Here is a 20823-nt window from a genome sequence, read left to right as displayed (position 1 = left end):
TAAGCATTGGTTAAAAGAATGGACTATGCTTTGACTTAAAAATTTAAGTCTCATTTGGGACATGCTGGTAGCTTCTAATATCTGAACATCAGTTAATTGTAAAAAGGATTAGGTTTAAGCTATCACTCCACGAGTAAAACTAGGACCAATGTTTGTGAGGAATGGAAGACAACATCTAACAAACAGGAATAAACTGTTTCTACAAGAAACAGAAAAGCACTAAAAATATTAAGGATGTACAGTAGAAGGAAAATTGACTAGTCCCCAACTCCTGATATCACTGTTTTTTAACTTTAGGACCTTGGTTTAGTTCCTTAGCTTCTCTGAATTTCTGTTTCCTTATCTATAGGTTAGATATCTCTGCATTAAATAGAGGAGTGAAAATATCCTGTTGAAAATGCCAAGGTAAGAGATGGGAAATGCTGAACTGGATGGTTACCATGGTTTTTTCTATTTCTAAGATTTTACCATTTTACAGTAAAGGAAAATATAATAGTTTTCATCTCATGGTGAGGAATTATTGCTAAACTATGCATTCAACATACATATATATGTATGTGTGTGTTTCATATTATGGGCCTACTGTGTGTAGGTACTCTTCTAGAGATGTGGAAGTGAAAAAAACGTACAAAAATTCTTGCCCTGCTAGACCTTATATTATAGTGGAAAGAAATGGACAGTAAAACAAATAAGTAAATTGTATCACACAGTAGAAATCCTAAGTACTGTATAAAAAATAAAGAAGGGAAATGCAAAATTATAAATAGGGTCTGGGAAAATAACATCTGAGCAACGATACATTGATTTTGTCAGTAATTTTAAAAATTAATTTTATTATGAAGTTCATTGGAAAACTTGGTGCCTTTTACCAAATCCTATGATCTGAATAATGTTTTAAATCATGTAATCTCGTCACAGAGTGTTATGGGTTGAACTGTGTCCTCCTAAAATTTCATATGTCGAATTCCTAGTCCAAGTACCTCAGAATGCATTTGGAGATAAGGTCTTTAAAGAGGTAATTAAGTTAAAGGAGGTTATTAGGGAGTCCCTCATCCAATATCACTGGTGACATTTGTGATGTATCACTGGTGTTAAGTGCTTAGGACATAGACATGTACAAAGGGAAGAAGCTGTGAAGACTCAGGGAGAAGACATTCATCTACAAGGTAAAAAGGGAGACCTCAGAAGCAAGCAGCCCTGCCAACACTTTGATCTTTGATTTCTGCCTCCAGAACATTGAGAAAATAACTTTTTGTTATTTAAGCTACCCAGTCTTTGCTACTTTGTTATGGCAGCCCTAGCAAATTAATACAGAGAATATAGACACATACAAACCCAGTCCAAATATTACATTTAAGATAAAGCGATTGCATTAGCTATTTTTATAGAAACTAAAAATATTTTATGAACTTTAGAATTTGTAAAAAATTTATTTTTATTTAGAATTTATATAGAATTTCAGATTTTTTCTATTTATTCTTTTAACCTTAAATTGCATTAAAAATCTTAAACCTAATGGTTCTCTCCCAAAATACTGTATTGAAGATATATAGTTTAACAAACATATTACAAGGACTTCACTACTAAGAATAGCATAAGTCACATATAAACTTTCAGGATATGCAAAATATTTGTTTTACTACCAAGGTAAGTATAGTTAAACTTATTGAAGTTTCACATGGCAGCTCATAACCTTTCAGCATGCTCACATGCACAAGCAAGCAGTTAATAACACCAGAACTTCACTTTGCCCATCTAGTTCAAGTCTTCTTCCCCAACTGTTGAAACAACTTAGAACAGCCTAATTAATCAGTAAGAAAGCTGGCTTTATTATATTTTATTTAGATTTTCCTACTAGTAATTTAAATTAGTTTTAGCAATTAAAAAAAATTAGTCAATGAATATACTTACAGGTCCTGTTAGTTTAGATGCTTTCTCAAATCCGTCACCCTCCTCCATTAGTGCTTCTTCAGTCCCAGGCAAGGAATCTATTTTTATTTTTAAAAAATGAATAAATTATACTCACATATTGCTTATTAATTCTCTGATATACAAACCTGTTGTGAGAAGAAGAAAATGATGGAATTGGGTGTTGAAAAAATCATAGTGTTTGTGAGTTAAAATAGAACGTGAAATAATATTTAGCTTAAAAACAACTTGTGAAAAATGATAAGTATTTTTAATTTAGAAGGGCACAATAATGTCAGGAATGGGCAAGAGCCACAGTCATCTTAGTTATACAAATAAAGCAAGATATTTTGGCATATTATCCACCTAATTGTTGGAACATAATTATATTTAATGCCCTGTTTCTCTTTTATAATTTCATGATTATTTCTTTTATCTATCAATTGTCTCCTTTTGGGGGGTTACACAATTTGAGTAATATTTTGTGCTCTGTCTTTTAGATGGAACGGAACACTCTGAAAAAAGTTCCGAGAAAGGTGCATATTATTAAATGGTGATCGGTTTTCCATTTCAACGTATGAAGGAAGAAGTTGCAATTAGCCTGAATTGAATATATTGAGGGGTGGGTGAGTAGTGGCTTTCAAATATGTGAAAACAATGATGCAACCTTTTTCATATGTCTTCTGACATTATAACAACCACCAGAACAACAAGGATTTCTATGGGTTATAAAGAATTCTGTGATAGGGATAGGTAAATGGAGCAACTAGAAATAATCTATGCTGAAGAATGTTGACTTCCTTAGTTGAGTTTGAACTCCTTCTTTTCAAATTAAAAAAAAAAAATCAGTTAAGAGAAAGGTATTTTAAACCACTGGATTTAAAAATTAATTTCTTATATTTATTAATACTTGAGGGAGTCATATAAAGCCCTAAATATTTTCCTTTAGCTTTATGTACATATGGAGACAGATTTTTCTGTTGCATAAAATGTATACTCTGTAAAGAGAATTAGAGCATGAAATCTTTCAAACCCTTAATGGCCACTGAACACCAGGGAGATAATGGAAAACTTAGCACAAATCCATAATAAATCATAGCTTTTGAATCATGGAGTGCTCTCTATCTCTGATAACTCAGAATTTTACATTCAAGAAGACAAGTTTCTAAATTCTGGGGCACACAGTTTATGTAGATGTAAATGTGGATTTTGTTTTAAAACACAGAATACCTTCCACCGTAAAACTGACTTCAGGAGAGACATATCATTCTCAAATTATAGGTGAATTTAAAGATTTTACTTACTACTTTTCCTGACAGAACATAGATATTAAAAATAAGCAAGTTTTAGTGGATAAAATCAGGAGAATTATACCAAATGCAAAACTATTAATCCACTTGTAAAGAATACTTGAAGCTCTAGCTCCCAAAACCCAATTGTAAAGCTGACAATAAATTTGTTAAATTAGGATGTAAATTAAGCATAATTTAAGTCCTCCAAAACTGAATTATATTCTGCAGAACTGTGAGCAAATGCTACTATAATTTTAGTATTCACTCAGTATGTTTCTTGTTTTGCTTGTGTATTGAAGTTCTTATTTCAGTAATCTATTGACTTAATAAATAAATAACATTAAAATGTTCTATTCTACATTACACAGCAAATTATTTTCATATATAGGACAGTAAAATCCACCTTCTCATGGATTTGCTAATTTTTTCAAAGTTAGAAATACTATAAATAAGTTCTCAAGCTCTTCTCCATGAGTAGTTAATGGTTTTTAATAGACGTCATTCTGCTTGATTATTTATGTATTCATTCATTCATACATTTATTGTATTGTATATTTGTGTATTCATTTATTCAACAAATACTATATGGCAAGCACTGTATTAGGTGCTTTTAAAAGAAGTTGAATATTTTCTATGACACTTTCATTCATGAAATTTACTTGAACACATTTACAGGGCAGTATTAACCTTTTAACAAAGATGAACATTTATAAAGCGAAAGTATTAGTAACTTTGTATGATTTACATTTTGTTGGGTTTCATTTTTGTTGAATTCTCCCTGGTTATTGGTACCATATCCAGAAAGATCTATAATACAGTAATGCCCATTGAGCTTAGGATGAAGGGACAACTATAAGTACTGCCAGAACATTTGAGAGTTTACATAACTACCGTTTTTAAAAGTTATGAAGTCAAATGGATACTGCCAAATAGCCCAAATCTAATAATAGGGTACCAATCTAACAAGCTAGTAGGGACCAGAGACACCATGAAAGTAAAACCTTAGTGTTTAATGCTTAGAGCAGTAAATGCCATTGTTTATGTGTTCTAAGTGCATCACTCATTAACAGTAACAGGTGAGTATATATGTGCAAGCTATTTTGCTCTGTCTATTCCAGAGCAATTTCTTTTATATATGATTTTCAAATGTAAGTAATTTTTTTAGCCATTTAAAATCACCTATGGGTGGGTGGGAAATGAGTCCCTAAATTTGTCAAATATTACAGTTTATCTTATATCCTCATTTTAGAGAAGAAGAAACTGAAGCATGGAAAGATAAAGTAATTTTACCAGAAACCTAATAATCTGTGGCAGGAGTAGGACTAGAAATTCAGCCTGTGTGGTTGATTGGACATGGTGGGAACCTAAAAATCTGTAGTTTATTGCAGTGCTTAGCTACATCCAACTTTTTTCAGCCATTATTTTTACTTTTGCTGCTTGTGTCACAACAGACTTTTTTATGCACAGTTATACCAATTTATAGAAATGTTTATGCTTCCCGAGCCAAGTTCAATGTGGATGCACAGTTGACATAAACTCACAATAGCACTTTTGGATACTATTCAATTATTGGATCTAGTCGTTTGACTAATTTAAGTAGAAAAGAATGTACTAAATCAGAAACTCATATTCTGGAATTTGCAGATTAGGTATACTAATAATTGAATGTGAAGAATGCAGGATTAGGCATTTCAAGAAAGGAGCTTAAAGTATAATCTGCAACACATTTTTGATATATTATTTAATTTCCCAGGAAATTTGAGTCCTTATAATACTCAGTAATTATGTAAATGAGAAGCTGAAGGATATATATAGGTAAAGATTGGTAGGTTGGAGTTATTTTGATAAAATTTAAAAAATTAATGGCAAGTAATTAAACAGCATCTGTCTTGTGCCTGGTTTTGTATTGGGCACGATGGGTAACATAAGAAAACTTCAAGCAGCATATAATCCAATGGAAGTAGGAGAAACACACAGAAGAAGCAATTCAAAAACAATTTGGAAATGAGAGAAAGAAAACATCAGAGAGACTTTACATGATCTTAGAACAGGTGATCTAAATAGGCAGAGAAGGGAGGGAAAAGGCCTTATTGCTAGGCAGGGAAGGATGGCATAAGTGAAGGTACACATGCAAGAATATCTATGAGCAGAAACCAGGCTGACTCCAGAAACTATGCGAGTGTCAACGAATGGCCAGCCTGGGGCTTCCATGTTGCTAGTGACACATTACTTAATGTTCATTGTCAGGGTTAAAGGTCTATCATAAGAACATGCCATGTCATCACCATTATAATAGATTTGAGTATGCATTAACTATGGTCATTTCTTTCTATTATGCTACATTAACATTGGTTTATGTTCCCTTAGCAGTTTTTTTAATATTTATTACCTAATATTTGACTTATAAAAATGCAACATCTGTGAAACATTTATATAAATATAACATGTAAAATATATCACATCTATTAGTATATATGATCTATTTAAATTACAAATTACAAAGACAAAATAAACACCCCAAACCCACCACTTAATAATTAGGGCATTTTCAATAACCTTCATATATCCGTGGGCTCCTTCCTTATCCCATCACCCAGCCTCCTCTTACCTTGAGAATAACCAATATTTTGTGTTTGTCATTTTTTTTTTTTTTGAGACAGAGTCTCGCTCTGTCGCCCAGGCTGTAGGGCAGTGGCACGAAATTGGCTCACTGCAAGCTCCTCCTTCCAGGTTCATGCCATTCTCCTGCCTCAGCCTCCTGAGTAGCTGGGACTACAGGTGCCCGCTACTGTAGCTGGGACTACAGGCACCTGCCACCGCGCCCAGCGGCAAAATCTTTACATTCTTACACCGGGAGTCGAACCCGGGCCGCCTGGGTGAAAAACCAGGAATCCTAACCGCTAGCCCATGTGGGAGACAACTCCTGTCTTTAAATATAGTTTTGTCACTTATGTTTTCCTAAAGAACATATTATTTAGATTTGCTTTTTGGAGCTTTATAAAAATGGCATTCTGTGACTTGCTTTTGTTCAAGAAGCATTAGGCTTTTAAGACTCATTTAATGGTGAGCTGCAACTTGCTATACCAGAGTGGGAGAACCAACTGCCATTTCAGTTTGGCTGCTTGAAATCAACCACGGTGGGAGTATTCACACCACGGAAATCTTCAATCTCTACAAATCAGGGCTTCCTTTTTTCAGGAAAACAATTGTTGTACATTTACACAGTAGAAATCTGAATGCCTTTCAACTACATACAGGGGATGTATTTGTACATCACTGATTTTATCCATCGCCTGTATGTAGTTGAAAGGCATTCAGGTTTCTACTGCATAAAAAAATTTCACAATTTATCCATTTCCCTATCCATGAACATACTAACAAGGGTTGTTCATATTTCATGCTATATGATACTTATTTCTCTAAGGCATTTACCTAGAAATGGAGTTTCTAGGTTTTAGATTATATAAATGCTCAAGATTTTAAGATAATGGAAAACTTTTCCAAAACTCATATACCTGCCTTATACGAGTTTCTTTTCATCTATGACTTCACCAGCACTTAGTTTTGTCAGCTTTCTTCATCAATGCCAATCAAAAGGTTGTAAAAGAAAAAAGATTGTATCTCTCCATGGTCTTAATTTTGCTTTTCCCTGATAACTAAGATAATTTAAGTATTTTTCATCTGCTTGTTGGACTTTTGTGTTTTCTCTCTGTAAAATGTATATTCATACTTGTTACTTATTTTTCTGTTGATGTATTGATTTTTTATTTATTAAATTGTAGGTGTTCTTCATATTCTGAATATTAATCTTTGATCAGTGGCAATTACATTGCAAATATGTTTCCCTATTTGTGGCTTTTCTTTGGACATCTGTTTTTTGATTTTTTATTTCTTTCAATAGGTTTTTGGGGAAAAGGTGGTGTTTGGTTACATGAATAAGTTATTTAATGGTGATTTCTGAGATTTTGGTGCACCCATCACTGGAGCAGTGTACACTGTACCTAATGTGTGGTCTTTTATCCTTCGCCACCCCAACCCTTTCCCCCAAGTCCGCAAAGTCCAATATATCAATCTCATGCCTTTTCGTCCTCATAGCTTAGCTCCCACATATGAGTGAGAACATATGATATTTGGTTTTCCATTCCTGAGTTACTCTCCTTAGAATAATAGTCTCCAATTCTATCCAGGTTGCTGTAAATGCCATTATTTTGTTCCTTTTTAAAGTTGAGTAGTATTTCATGGTGTATATATATCACATTTTCTTTATCTACTCATGGATTGATGAGCATTTGGGCTGGTTCCATATTTTTGCAATTGCAAATTATGCTGCTATAAACATTTATGTGCAAATATCTTTTTCATATAATGGCTTCTTTTCATCTGGATAGATACCTAGTAACAGGATTGCTGGATCAAATGCTAGATCTTCTTTTAGTTATTTAAGGAATCTCCACACTGTTTTCCAGAGTGGTTGTACTGGTTTACATTCCCACCAGCCCTGTAAAAGTGTTCCTTTTTCACCACATCCACACCAACATCTATTTTTTTTTATTTTTTATAGTAAAAAAATAAAAATGGCCATAGTAGGCCATTCTTGCAGGAGTGAGGTGGTATTGCAGGAGTGAGGTGGTATTGCAGGAGTGAGGTGGTATCACATTGTGGTTTCTATTTGCATTTCCCTGATCATTAGTGATGTTGAGCATTTTTCCATATGCTTTTTGGCCACTCATATATCCTCTTTTGAGAAATGTCTATTCGTGCCCTTAGCCCACTTTTTGATAGGATTGTTAGTTTTTTTCTTGCTGATTTGAGTTCTTTGTATTATAGATTCTGGATATTAGTCCTTTGTCATAAGTATAGATTATGAAGAATTTCTCCCACTGTGTGCATTTTCTGTTTACTCTGTTGATTATTTCTTTGGCTGTGCAGAAGCTTTTTAGTTCAATTAAGTCCCATCTATTTATCTTTGTTTTTGTTGCACTTGCTTTTGGGTTCTTGGTCATGACGTCTTTAAGCTAATGTCTGGAAGGGTTTTTCTGACATTATCTTCTAGAACTTTTATGGTTTCAGGTCTTAGATTTAAGTCCTTGATCCATTTTGAGTTGATTTTTGTATAAGATGAGAGATGAGGATCCAGTTTCATTCTTCTACATGTGGCTTGCCAATTATCCCAGCACCATTTATTGAATAGGGTGTCCCTTCCCCACTTTATGTTTTTGTTTGCTTTGTCAAAGATCAGTTGGCTGTAAGTATTTGGGTTTATTTCTGGGTTCTCTATTCTGTTCCAGTGGTTTACGTGCCTATTTTTATAATACTACTATGCTGTTTTGGTAACTATGGCCTTATAGTATACTTTGAACTCAGGTAATGTGATACCTCCAGATTTGTTCTTTTCACCTAGGATAGCTTTAGCTATGCAGTCTCTTTTTTGGTTCCATATGAATTTTAGGATTGTCTTTTCTAGTTCTGTGAAGAATGATGGTGATATTTTGATGGGAATTTCATTGAATTTGTAGATTGCTTTTGGCAGTGTGGTCATTCTCACAATATTGATTCTACCCATCCATGAGTATGGAAAGTGTTTCCATTTGTTTGTGTTGTCTATAATTTCTTTCAGCAGTGTTTTGTGGTTTTCCTCGTAGATGTCTTTCACTTCCTTGTTTAGTTATATTCCTAAGTATTTTTTTTTTTTACAGCTATTATGAAAAGGGTTGAGTTCTTGATTTGATTGTCCAGCTTGGTCGCTGTTGGTGTACAGCAGAGCTACTGATATGCGTACATTAATTTTGTATCCTGAAACTTTGCTGAATTCATTTACCAGTTCTAGAAGCTTTTTGGATGAGTCTTTAGAGTTTTCTAGGTATACAATCATATCATCAGCAAACAGTGACCGTTTGACTTCCTCTGGATGTCCTTTACTCCGTCTCTTGTCAGACTGCTCTGGCTAGGACTTCCAGTACTATGTGAATAGAAGTGGTGAAAGTAGGCATCTTTGTCTTCTTCCAGTCTCAGGGAGAATGCTTTCAATTTTTCCCTGTTCAGTATAATGTTGGCCGTGGGTTTGTCATAGATGGCTTTTTTACCTTAAGGTATGAACCTTCTATACCAATTTTGCTGAGGGTTTTAATGTTAAAGGGATGCTGGATTTTGTCAGATGCTTTTTCTGCCTTTACTGAGATGATTATGTGAATTTGTTTTTAATTCTGTTTATGTGGTATGCTATATTTATTGACTTGCATATGTTAAACCATCCCTGCATCCCTGATATGAAACCCACTTGATCATGGTGAATTATCTTTTTGATATTCTGCTGGATTTGGTTTACTAGTATTTTGTGAGGATGTTTGCATGTATGTTCATCAAGGATACTGGTCTGTAGTTTTCTGTTCGTGTTATGTCCTTCCCTGGTTTTGGCATTAAGGTAATATTGGCTTCATAAAATGATTTATAAAGGATCACCCTTTTCTCTATCTTTTGAAATAGTGCCAATTCTTCTTTGAATTGCCTGATAGAATTCAGCTGTGGATTCATCTGTTCCCTAACTTATTTTTGTTGGCAATTTTTTTTATTACTATTTCAATCTCACTGCTTGTTATGGGTCTGTTCAGAGATTCTATATCTTCCTGGTTTAATCTAGGAGGGATGTATATTTCCAGGAATTTATCCATCTCCTCTAGGTTTTCCAATTTATGTGTGTAAAGGTGTTCATAGTGGCCTTGAATAATCTTTTGTGTTTCTGTGGTATCAGCAGTAATATCTCCTGTTTCATTTCTAATTTGGCTTGTTTGCATCTTCTCTCTTCTTTTCTTGATTAATCTTGCTATATTTATGTTTTCAAAAACCAGTTTTTTGTTTCATCTATCTTTTTTTTTTTTTTTTTTCTTTCAGTTTGTTTTAGTTCTCCTCTGATCTTCGTTATCTCTTTTCTTCTTCTGGGATGGATAGTTCTTGTTTCTCCAGTTCCAGGAGGTAGGAGGTATGACCTTAGATTATCTATTTGTGCTCTTTCAGACTTCTTGATATAGGCATTTAATGCTATGAACTTTCCTCTTAGCGCTACTTTCACTGTATCCCAGAGGTTTTGATAGGTTATGTTACTATTATCGTTCAGTTCAAAGAACTTTTTAATTTCCATCTTGATTTCCTTGTTGACCCAGTGATCATTGAGGAGCAGGTTATTTAATTTCCATGTATTTGCATGGTTTTGTGGCTTCCTTTTGGAGTTGATTTCCAATTTTATTCCAGTGTGGTCTGAAAGAATACTTGATATAATTTTGATTTTCTTAAATTTACTGATACTTGTTGTGTGGCCTATCATATGGTCTATTTTGGGGAATATTTCATGTGCTGATGAATAGAATGTATATCCTCCAGTTGTTGGGTACACTGTTTTGTAAATATCTGTCAAGTTTAGGTCTATTGTTTCTTTGTTGACTTTCTGTCTTGATGACCTGTCTAGTGCTGTCAGTGGGGTATTAAAGTCCCCCACTATTACTGTGTTGCTATCTATCTCATTTCTTAGATCTAGTGGTAACTGTTTTATAAATTTGGGAGCTCCAGTATTAGGCACATATATATTTAGGATTGTGATATTTTCCTATTGAACTAGTCCTTTTAACATTATATAATGTTCCACTTTGTTTATTTTTAACTGCTGTTGCTTTAAAGTTTGTTTTGTCTGATATAAAAATATCTACTCCTGCTTGCTTTTGGTGTCCATTTGCATGGAATACCTTTTTCTACCCCTTTACCTTAAGTTTATATGAGTCCTTATGTGTTAGATGAGTCTCCTGAAGACAGCAGAAACTTGGTTGGTGAATTCTTATCCATTTTGTCATTTTGTATATTTTAAGTGGAGCATTTAAGACATTTACATTCAATGTTAGTATAGAGATGTGAGGTAGTATTCTATTCGTTGTGCTATTTGTTGCCTGAATACCCAAGTTTTTTTTCATTGTGTTATTGTTATACAGGTCCTGTGAGATTTATGCTTTAAGGAGGTTCTACTTTGGTGTATTTCAGGGATTTGTTTCAGGACTTAGAGTTCCTTTTAGAAATTCTTGTAGTGCTGACTTGGGAGTGACACATTCTTTCAGCATTTATTTGTCTGGAAAATACTGTATCTTTCCTTCATTTATGAAGCTTAGTTTCTCTGAATATAACATTCCCGGGTAATAATTGTTTTGTTTAAGGAGGCTAAAAATGGGTCCCCAGTCCCTTCTGGGTTGTAGGGTTTCTGCTGAGAAATCTGCTATTAATCTGATAGGTTTTCCTTTATAGGTTACCTGATGCTTTTGCCTCACAGCTCTTAAGATTTTTTCCGTCGTCTTGACTTTAGATAACCTGATGACTATGTGTGCAGGTAATGATCTTTTTGCAATGAATTTCCCAGGTGTTCTTTGAGCTTCTTGTATTCGGAGTTCTAGATCTCTAGCAAGGCCAGGGAAGTTTTCCTTGATTATTCCCTCAAATATGTTTTCTGAACCTTTAGGTTTCTCTTCTTCCTCAGGAACACCAACTATTCTTAGGTTTGGACATGTAACACAGTCCCAAACTTCTTGGAGGCTTTGTTCATTGGAGGCTTTGTTCATGTTTTTAAAATTCTTTTTTCTTTGTTTTTGATGGATTGGGTTAATTGAAAAGCCTTGTCTTTGAGCTCTGGAGTTCTTTCTTCTGCTTGTTTAATTTGATTGCTGATACTTTCCAGTGTATTTTGCATTTCTCTAAGTGTGTCCTAGATTGCCAGAAGTTCTGATTATTTTTTATTTATGCTACCTATTTCACTGAAGAATTTTCCTTCCATATCCTGAATTATGTTTTTGATTTATGTAAGTTGGACTTACCTTTCTGTGATGCCTGCTTAATTAGCTTAATATTCAACTTTCTGAATTCTTTTTCTGGCAATTCAGATTTCCTCCTGACTTGGATCCATTTCTTGTGAGCTCGTATGATCTTTTGAGGGTGTTAAAGAACCTCATTTTCTCATATTACCAGAATTGTTTTACTGGTTCCTTATAATTTGCGCAGACTATGCTAGAAGGAAGATGTAGGATTCAAGAACTGCTGTTCAGATTCTTTTGTCCCTTAGTGTGTTCCCTTGATGTTGTGTTCTCCCCCTTCCCCTAGGAATGAGGCTTCCTGAGAGCTGAACTGTAGTGATTGTTTTTGCTCTTCTGGTTCTAGCCATCCAGTGGAGCTACCGGGCTCTGGGCTGGTACTGGGGAGTGTCTGCAAAGAGTCCTGTGATGTGATCGGTCTTCAGGTCTTGCAGCTGTGGATACCAGCACCTTCCCCGGGGGAGGTAGCAGGGGAGTGAAGTGGACCCTGTAAGGGACTTTGGTTATGTTTTTGTTTAGTGTGCTGGTTTTGTGTTGGTTAGCCTCCAGCCAGAAAGTAGTGCTTTCAAGAGCTCATTGGCCCTATGAGGATGCAAACTTGCCCTAGGAACACCTGGTTAAGTATTCAGGTTTCTCAGGTGGTGGGCAGGGCCATAGAGCTCCCAAGAAACTGTGCCCTTTGTCTTTGGCTACCACAGCAGGTAAAGAAAGACCACCAGTTGGGAGCAGAGATAGGTGCGTCTGAGCTCAGCCTCTTCTTATATGGGGCTTGCTGTTTCTGCTGTGGTGGATGGGGGTGTGGTTCTCAGTCCAATGGAGTTATATTCCCAGGGAGATTATGGCTGCCTCTGCTGAGTCATACAGGTCGCCAAGGAAGTGGGAGAAAGCCAGCAGTCACAGGATTCACCCAGCTCCAAGGCAGCCCATAGTCCTAAAGGCTGGTACACCCACCATGCCCCCTCAACAGCAATGAGTTTATTTCCAGGCACACCCACTGTGCCCCCTCAACAGCAATGAGTTTATTTCCAGGCAGCAAGTGATCAGGGCTGAGAACTTGCCCCAGACCATGAGCCTCCTCATCTAGAAAGCAAAAAGACTCACAAATTTTCGCATCTCAGGGAGCCTGCAGCGGTGATCCATTTCCTTCAAATAGTCTGTGGATTCTCTCAGCTTTCCTGGTAGGTTCCTGCGGTAGTTCTTGGAGCAAAAGTTCACGATGTGAGTTTCCACATACTGCTCTGTCTGTCCGAGTGGGAGCCGCAATCTAGTCCTGCCTCCTGTCCACCATCTTAATCCTGAGCTTCTTTGGGCATCTTTTGATAAACAGGAGTTTCTAATTTTCTACAGCTGAATGTTTCAATTATTTCTTTTATGGCTGGAGATGTTTTTTTCCTGTTGAAGATGTCCTTCTCAATCCAGGTGTAAGAAAAATACTTTCCTATAGTTTATCTTCTAACTATCCAGGTTGAATGTATGGACTGTGTTTTGCTATTATGCTGACTGATGAAGACGTGATGTACCTTAGATGGCATTGGAGTGGCATTATCTGTAGTTATTTACATATACAACAAACATTTTGAATTGCTCTGATATTAAGTTTGTTTGCTAAGTTAAGGAATTTCCATTTTGTATTATAGAAAATGAAAATGAAATAAGCAGCTTTATTTTCAGAAAAACAATGAACCAAAGAGGGGTGAGATAGTCCGAGGAGGGCCAAGAAGGGAGTTGATGGAGAAAGAGGGAAAACACATAGACCAGGCAGTATTAGGGCAAATACAAAAGAGGCTGACTCAGGGAGGAAATTCTGAAGTGACATTGACATAATTGGAGACCAATTTAATACAGGGCTGGGAGAGAGGGAGTATGATATTGTCAAGTATGATATTGACATTTCTGCCCAAGAAGAATGACTGGATCAATGACGTGAGAATGGGAGCAGCACGTATAGCAAGTGACAAGGAGCAAAGAAACAGTTCCATTTTCTAGAAATCCAGCTGACAATGTGGGTTTCTAAAGACAAGTTTGAATTAGTGACATAATTTAGGGAGTAGCCAACTTATAGTTGATCTGTTTGGACCTTAAACAGAACAGGCCTAAAGAGATTACTCCTCAGAATCCACACTTCTCCATTCCTTCTCTCATGTGCTCTTATCCTGACACAAACAGCCCCAAGGAGTGTGCCAGCGGTAGATATGTGACGTGCAGCTGCAGTGAATTCATGCAAGGTAAGATGTTTGGTTTAGTTTTTTTCCTTTACTTCTTTAATCTTTAAGTGCCACTAGAACTGCAATAAATATTGTTGGACTTAAAACTTACCGAATGAATCTGGGATTTTTTCATCTGGAGAATGGAGTATTGGTAGTGACTCTTCTGTCCTTTCTTCCAGGTTGTCTCCTTGAAGCCTAAATAATTAAAAATGATCATTGAAACATCTCATAATGTTAAATTGTGAAATGTGAACTATGCACCATGGGGGACATGGCTGTGAACTTCTAGACTCTAAACTCAGATATGCATGTTCAAAATAGAAATACAAGTTCACTAAAGCCATTTTAATATAGGATTTTTGCTGTTCTAACCATTAAGGAAAAGTCTTCTATACTTCCTGTTACATACATACCAGGATTTATCTAGGTAGAATCTGCTTTTCTTCTCAGACTGACTGTAGAAAGGTTTAGAAGCACGTATTTTCACTTAATCACCAAAGGGGAATTGAGTGGAAGGAGAAAACAAGAGGCCAACACAGTGTGCTCACCTAACATCAGGGTCTGGGAGTCATAAAAGGGTTTTCCTGATTCCACTGAGGTTTATCAAACACAATCTTCCAAATCAACCAACCTAAGCTTCAAGGCCTGTGGGTCGAGATATGTCTCAGCAGTGGAGGTAAAGTTTCCTAATGTATGACTGCCCAGACTTCTCATAGACACTGAGCCTTCCTCAGGAGAGAACAATAAATACAGGCATAATTTATAACTATACTGGGTTCAAATGTTATACTGTTATATAAGTTGTAATTTTTATAAATGTTATAATTCTCAGCCATTTTATGTCTTTGCTTTTATATACCACAGCAGAATCTCATATAATTTGCTTTTTGACTTTTACAAATTCAAGCATATATGCATATCTCTTGATCTTTTGTATAATTACAAACAATGTAAATTATATGTGCACCATAATTTTTATAATATTAAATTCTGCACATCCCTCTATTATACATTTATAATTACTTATTACCTTCTGTATATGAAATCACATTTACTGTATTGTATAAGAAAATTAAAGAATTCTCAAGGGGAATTTCCTGAAACTTGTAACATTTTTTGCTAAGCTTTGTGTGGTTTTGTACTTTTAATTAATTTTTTAAATTTTTTCTTGGGAAAAAGACCACTTTTAAATAAATAAATTAGCTACATATTTTTCAAATATTCTCTACTATTTCCTTTTTATTGTATTCACTTTGGATAAACAATTTTAATATTCAGCAATATCAAATATTCTGTTTTGAGCTCTCTTTGTCCAGGACCATTCTATCAAAATCATATCAAAGAGAGAAGGTACAGAGGTGCATTAAATATTTAAAAGTATAAGTAAAAATTATTATTGAAAATTCACAATGAGCTCCAACACATTGGGATATTTAACATTAAGTTAAAACCCTAGGTCAGGTGTGGTGGCTCACTCCTGTAATCTCAGCACTTCGGGAGGCTAAGGCAGGTGGATCACTTGAGGCCAGGAGTTCGAGTCTGCAGTGAGCCATGATCACGCCACTGCACTCCAACTGGGGTGACAGAGTGAGCCCCTGTCTCTAAAAAAAAGTAAATTTTTTTTAATCCTAAAAAGAAAATAAATCTCCAACAAAGACAGAAAGAAGCAAGATCTAAAAATAGTGCTGTAATTTTTGTTTGCTTGTTGTATGCATCAATAAAACAAAATATTTATTTAGCACTTATTAATATGCTCAAGCATAAGCCAAATGTCATAGAGATGCAAAGAAATTATAACTGTTCCTGATAGGCTTTAATATAGCTCAGTTGAAGAGACCAATGGCTATGGATTAAAAACGCAACAAATTGGGTGGCCTTGCAGCTGGCTCGTCCTTGTCCACACGGTGCCCTCCAGATACCTTAAGAGCTGAGTTTACTGTGACTTGGCACCAATTCCATTGCGGAATGCTTCACAGTCCTGCCATCCTCGAGTACTCTGCCAATGTTTCCCAAGCTGTAACCCACACAGCACCACTTCTGTAAGAGGTTAATGGGTGCTATGCAAACAAGGGGTGTATGGGCAAGTCCGGGAAATGCAGTCTAAATAAAAGTTAAATTGCTTTTTGTTTTTTTACCATAAGAGTTTTACTCCTACTCCCAAAGCTTTTTGCTTTGCTTTCTAAAACTCCTTTTCCATATTAAACAGACTCCCTTATATTTTCAGCCCCTAAACAGAATGTTGGCTGCTCTTCCTTTTCATATTGGAAAGTCTCACCTAAGAATATCACATCCCTTTTCTCTAAGGGTCTTCCAGGACCTCCTCTCCCAGGGAGGCTGCCTGACCCACCAAACTGAGATAGCACAGGATTATATATAACTTTCTTCTCTCTGCCTGCAACAACTTGGATCAGGCTCAGAATTTTCTTCTTCAACTCAAGTGTCATTTTTATCCTGAGTGATTTTGATATTCATGTGTATCTACCTACTAATCTTAAAGTCCCTTGACCTCCTCACATTTGGAGATCTTCCCTTCCACTTCACCTTCCTTAACCCAAGGACAGACAACTTGGAATTGTTTCATGGCAGAAATCTGTAAGTCCAGTGTTCTGGTCTCCAAAAACAAATTCACCTCCTTCAGGCTCTTTCACAGTGTCACTCTCCTTAACACTTTCTACGCAACCAAATATTAACAAATCTCCATTTCCCTCTTCTTTCTCCTAGGTATCAGGGAGTGTCCCCTCCTGCTTCCCTGTCTCCGAAAACAAATTCACCTCCTTCAGGCTCTTTCAGAGTCACTCTCCTTAACACTTTCTATGCAACCAAATATTAACAAATCTCCATTTCCCTCTTCTTTCTCCTAGGTATAAGGGAGTGTCCCCTCCTGCTTCCCTGCCTTCCCTGCTCAGTTGGGACTCATTGTCTCAGCTCCTCTGCACCCCTGTCCTCTGTCACTCCTGCAAAGGCAGACTCCAAACCTATATTAACCCACCATTTTCCCGCACATGTGCCACTGAACAATAATCGAGAAAATCATCATTCTAGGATTGGTGACTATAAATCAGTGGTCTCTAACTTTAAACTTGAACTTCTTGATTGTCTTTCTTTTTTCCATTCCTTTCAAAGTATTTTCAAAAATCTCACCATCAGCTCTCCTCTGTGTCACCCAGAACAATTATGTAATCAGGAGTACAGACCTCATCTTGCCCTCACACACCACCTCCAGAATTATTTTCACCCTAATCTGTATTCCCTACCTTTCCAACGCACAGAGCGCAAGAGGCCCTGTCTCCTGTGTAAGGCTGAGACTATCCATTATGCTGGAAAGATTTGGATCTCAATGTCTCATCAACCTATTTTATCCACTATCACCCCCCAACCAGTATTTTTTCTGTTTTTTTTTTCCCACTATCATTTCCCACAGCATATGAACAAGCTCACTTCTCTTTCAGTCTTAAAAAAAACCCACAAAAATTAAATACCTCCCTTAATTATATAAAATAACTAGCTGTTTCCTTTTCATGTTCAATCTTCTTTGAGCCAAACTCCCATATTCTTCATTCAATGCCTTTACGTCCACAGTTTTTATTCACTCCTACTCCTCAACCTGTTTTAATTTGGTTTCTGCCTCTACCACTGAGAAAACAGCTTATGCTGACTGTCTGACCTCCTAATTGCCTTGCACAATGGGAAATTTGCATCTGTTGTCTTTATTTGACCTTGCGTTAACATCTATTTGTTCTTAAGGCTGTCATTGCTTTTCTTCTGTGGCCCTTCTCTCTCCTGCATATCTGACTACCATTTCTCAGTCTCTTTTAAAGGCTTTCTCTCTTTGTAAACCCATAAATATTATATTTTCCCTCAGCTCTATCCAAGGCCCTCCTTTTCCCATTCTAATCATCCCCCTGAATCATCTCAACCACTTTGATAGTTTTATTAAGTTCATATAGGTTGAGATATTTTAAACCTTTATCTTAAACCATCAGCTCAAGATTGGTGTACCCAAATTCTTATAGGACATATTACTTGTGTGCAAGATAAGCACCTCAAAGGCAACATGTCCAAAAGCAAACTCATCTTCCGAATCACTCTGCCTCTCATTGTACATGCCTAACCAATCTGTCTTGCTGAATCTACTTCTTAAAGAAATGTCTCGAATCTATCACTTCTTTATAGTACCACCATAGTGTGATTTCTCATCTTGATTTGTCTGGATTATTGTGTAGTTTCCTTACAGACAGCCATACTTAGAAACCCCTTTTCCATAAGGCTATCAGAATGTTCAAAACACAAATCCAGCCATATTTTTCTCATGCTTTAAATATTTTAGAGCAAGAGGTCTTCACATTATATTCATGTTAACATTATACTCATGTTAAGACATAAGTATACTCATGTTGCTCTCAATATTTTAGGAGTATAATGTCAAGACCTCTTGCTCTAAAATAAAGTATGAGAATAGTATGGCTAGATTTGTGAGTAAGCAGTCTTAACATGAGTATATAATCACAACAATTCACAGTGGGTGGAATGAAGAGTTGTGGGTGGATGTGATCTTTTTTGGAGAGAGAGACAGTAATTTTAGCCAGCTTCTCAAAATAATCCTTGACTCACAAGGATTTTAGAACTACCATTTTTATTGGCTTCTCATTACCTACAAGATGAGTTATGGCTTCCTTCGTAAGTCATTTGAGTCTCTACATTGCGTAATCCCTACCTGGGTCTGCAAATTCATCCTCTTGGATCCTCCACCATGGATTTTATACTCCATAAACTCCAAACCGCTTTTGCTTTTTTCAGGTGTTTTGTTATTAAGCCTCTGTGTCATTATACTATTACCTCTGGCAGAATATATCTACCCCTCCCCACCACGCCATCCCTCTGCATTTTACTATTTGGCTTATTTCTAGCTTTTCCTTCTAGATTCTCCTCTTTTCTGAAGGTTTTCTTCCAAAAGTCTTAGCACCTGTGCAAATCTTTACCATAGCTCTTACTTCAACTGTGACTGAATTATTTATGTAGATGTCTGTGTTTGCCAAAACACTGCAAGTGTCTTAAAGGAAAGGATTTTGTTTTTCCTATTTTTATGTAATTAAAGTCTAGCTTAGATAGAGCTTGGTATATTTTAAACTCTAAAAGAGATTTCTTAAGGTACTTCTTAGTGATTATTTCATCTTGGAGATAAAGAAAAGAAAATATGGCCCAGCCCTATATTGGGGATTTTGTATAGAATACTATAGTATACTTATAATTATATTCCCTTGAAAAGTGGTAAAAATCATGCTGCATATAGTTAAGGTTAAGTAGCTCTTAGCCTTGTCCTCCCTAATGCAGGGTGTGAGGCAGAGGCTTATGTGTGAGTGGTTGTTTGACCCGGGAGGCAGGAGTGAGGGACGTGAGTATAAAACATGAAGGGAGGAAAGGCAACACAGCATGAGTCATTGAGCCAACCCTGGACAGGTGGCTGTTGCTCAACCCCACAAGAATTTTTGAGGAGCCTAATGAGGTGTGTCCACTGAAGAATGAAAGGACAAAGCATTTATTCATAGGCTCCTGGTCAAGGGTGGGCCTTGGGCACTAAAATCCCTGAGCATTTGAGTTGCACATACATGTGTATTGAATGATTCCCATTGGCCATCCTGGGGCAGGAAATAAGATCTGAAAGAAACCTGGATGAGGCAAAATGCTGAACTTTGCATTTGCACAAAGTTGCTTGTCCCAGCTTGAAGCATGGGAAGAAATAGTTGTCAAGAAGAGGTGAGGCAGAGAGTATTTGAAGTGGGATACAAGTGGGGCTGATAAAGATAGTAAATGTGATTGAATTTCAAATAACTGACTGAGATTTGATTTTATACTGGCCAGTGAGATCTTGCTACAGGAAATGCTGTTATAAATATTAGTAAATTCTGTTCCAAGGTTTGTGTCATTAATCACCTTCTATTGACTTAGTCTTAACAGTGAATGAGGCAATGAAAGTTTGTATCCACAGAGATTATTGTACCTATCACAGAGCCTATGATAGTACCTAGTACATGTGCGTGATCAATAAATATTTGTTAAATAAATGTTGCTGAAAAGTCTCTGGCACTTACAAAATAGACTTAAGGAAGATGGACTAGTCAAGAGAAAAGAGGTCAGAGTTCATTAAGGGGATTGGTTGCGATAGCAGTAGTTACAATTTTGCTTGCTTGGTGATGTTATGAGATCCAACTGATCCTGATGTTTCACTCTGTAAGAAAAAGCAAGGAGACTGAAAATAGGACCAAGTAGCAGCCAATTACTGGGCTAAAAGGATCAGTAAAGATACACTCACAACAGCCGAATCCATAATGAGGAGGGAGTTTTAAATAATATAAACAGTAAGAGAATGGATGGTGATTTGTGCTATTTTTTATACTTTAAAAAACCAAAACACCCAATAAGGTGATATAATTCCCTTAAAAAATTCCCTGATGTCGAATGTCCATTCAGTTAAACCATGTAATGGATGAGAGAAGATTTAAATAAGCAAATTAACAATTTTTTCATGTTGGACTGGAATGGCATTCAGATTTCAGGTTCATGGGCAGTCATCCTTCCGTA

General features: G+C 36.2%; 1 protein-coding gene across 4 annotated transcripts in view; it reads right to left on the bottom strand.

The window, feature by feature from the left end:
* Window positions 1-20823, bottom strand: part of C8H8orf34 (chromosome 8 C8orf34 homolog) — a 481071-nt gene that overhangs the window by 95460 nt on the left and 364788 nt on the right. For all 4 annotated transcript variants that reach the window (XM_024344934.3, XM_009455317.5, XM_009455316.5 and 1 more), the window contains 2 exon segments: window positions 14354-14439; window positions 1912-1988 (listed from right to left, as the gene is read on the bottom strand). In XM_024344934.3, the coding sequence (XP_024200702.2) occupies window positions 1912-1988; window positions 14354-14439 (163 nt within the window).

The sequence above is a fragment of the Pan troglodytes genome, chromosome 7 (assembly GCF_028858775.2).
Source record: "Pan troglodytes isolate AG18354 chromosome 7, NHGRI_mPanTro3-v2.0_pri, whole genome shotgun sequence".
Classification (NCBI taxonomy): domain Eukaryota; kingdom Metazoa; phylum Chordata; class Mammalia; order Primates; family Hominidae; genus Pan; species Pan troglodytes.
This window is presented reverse-complemented; position numbering and strand designations above follow the sequence as displayed.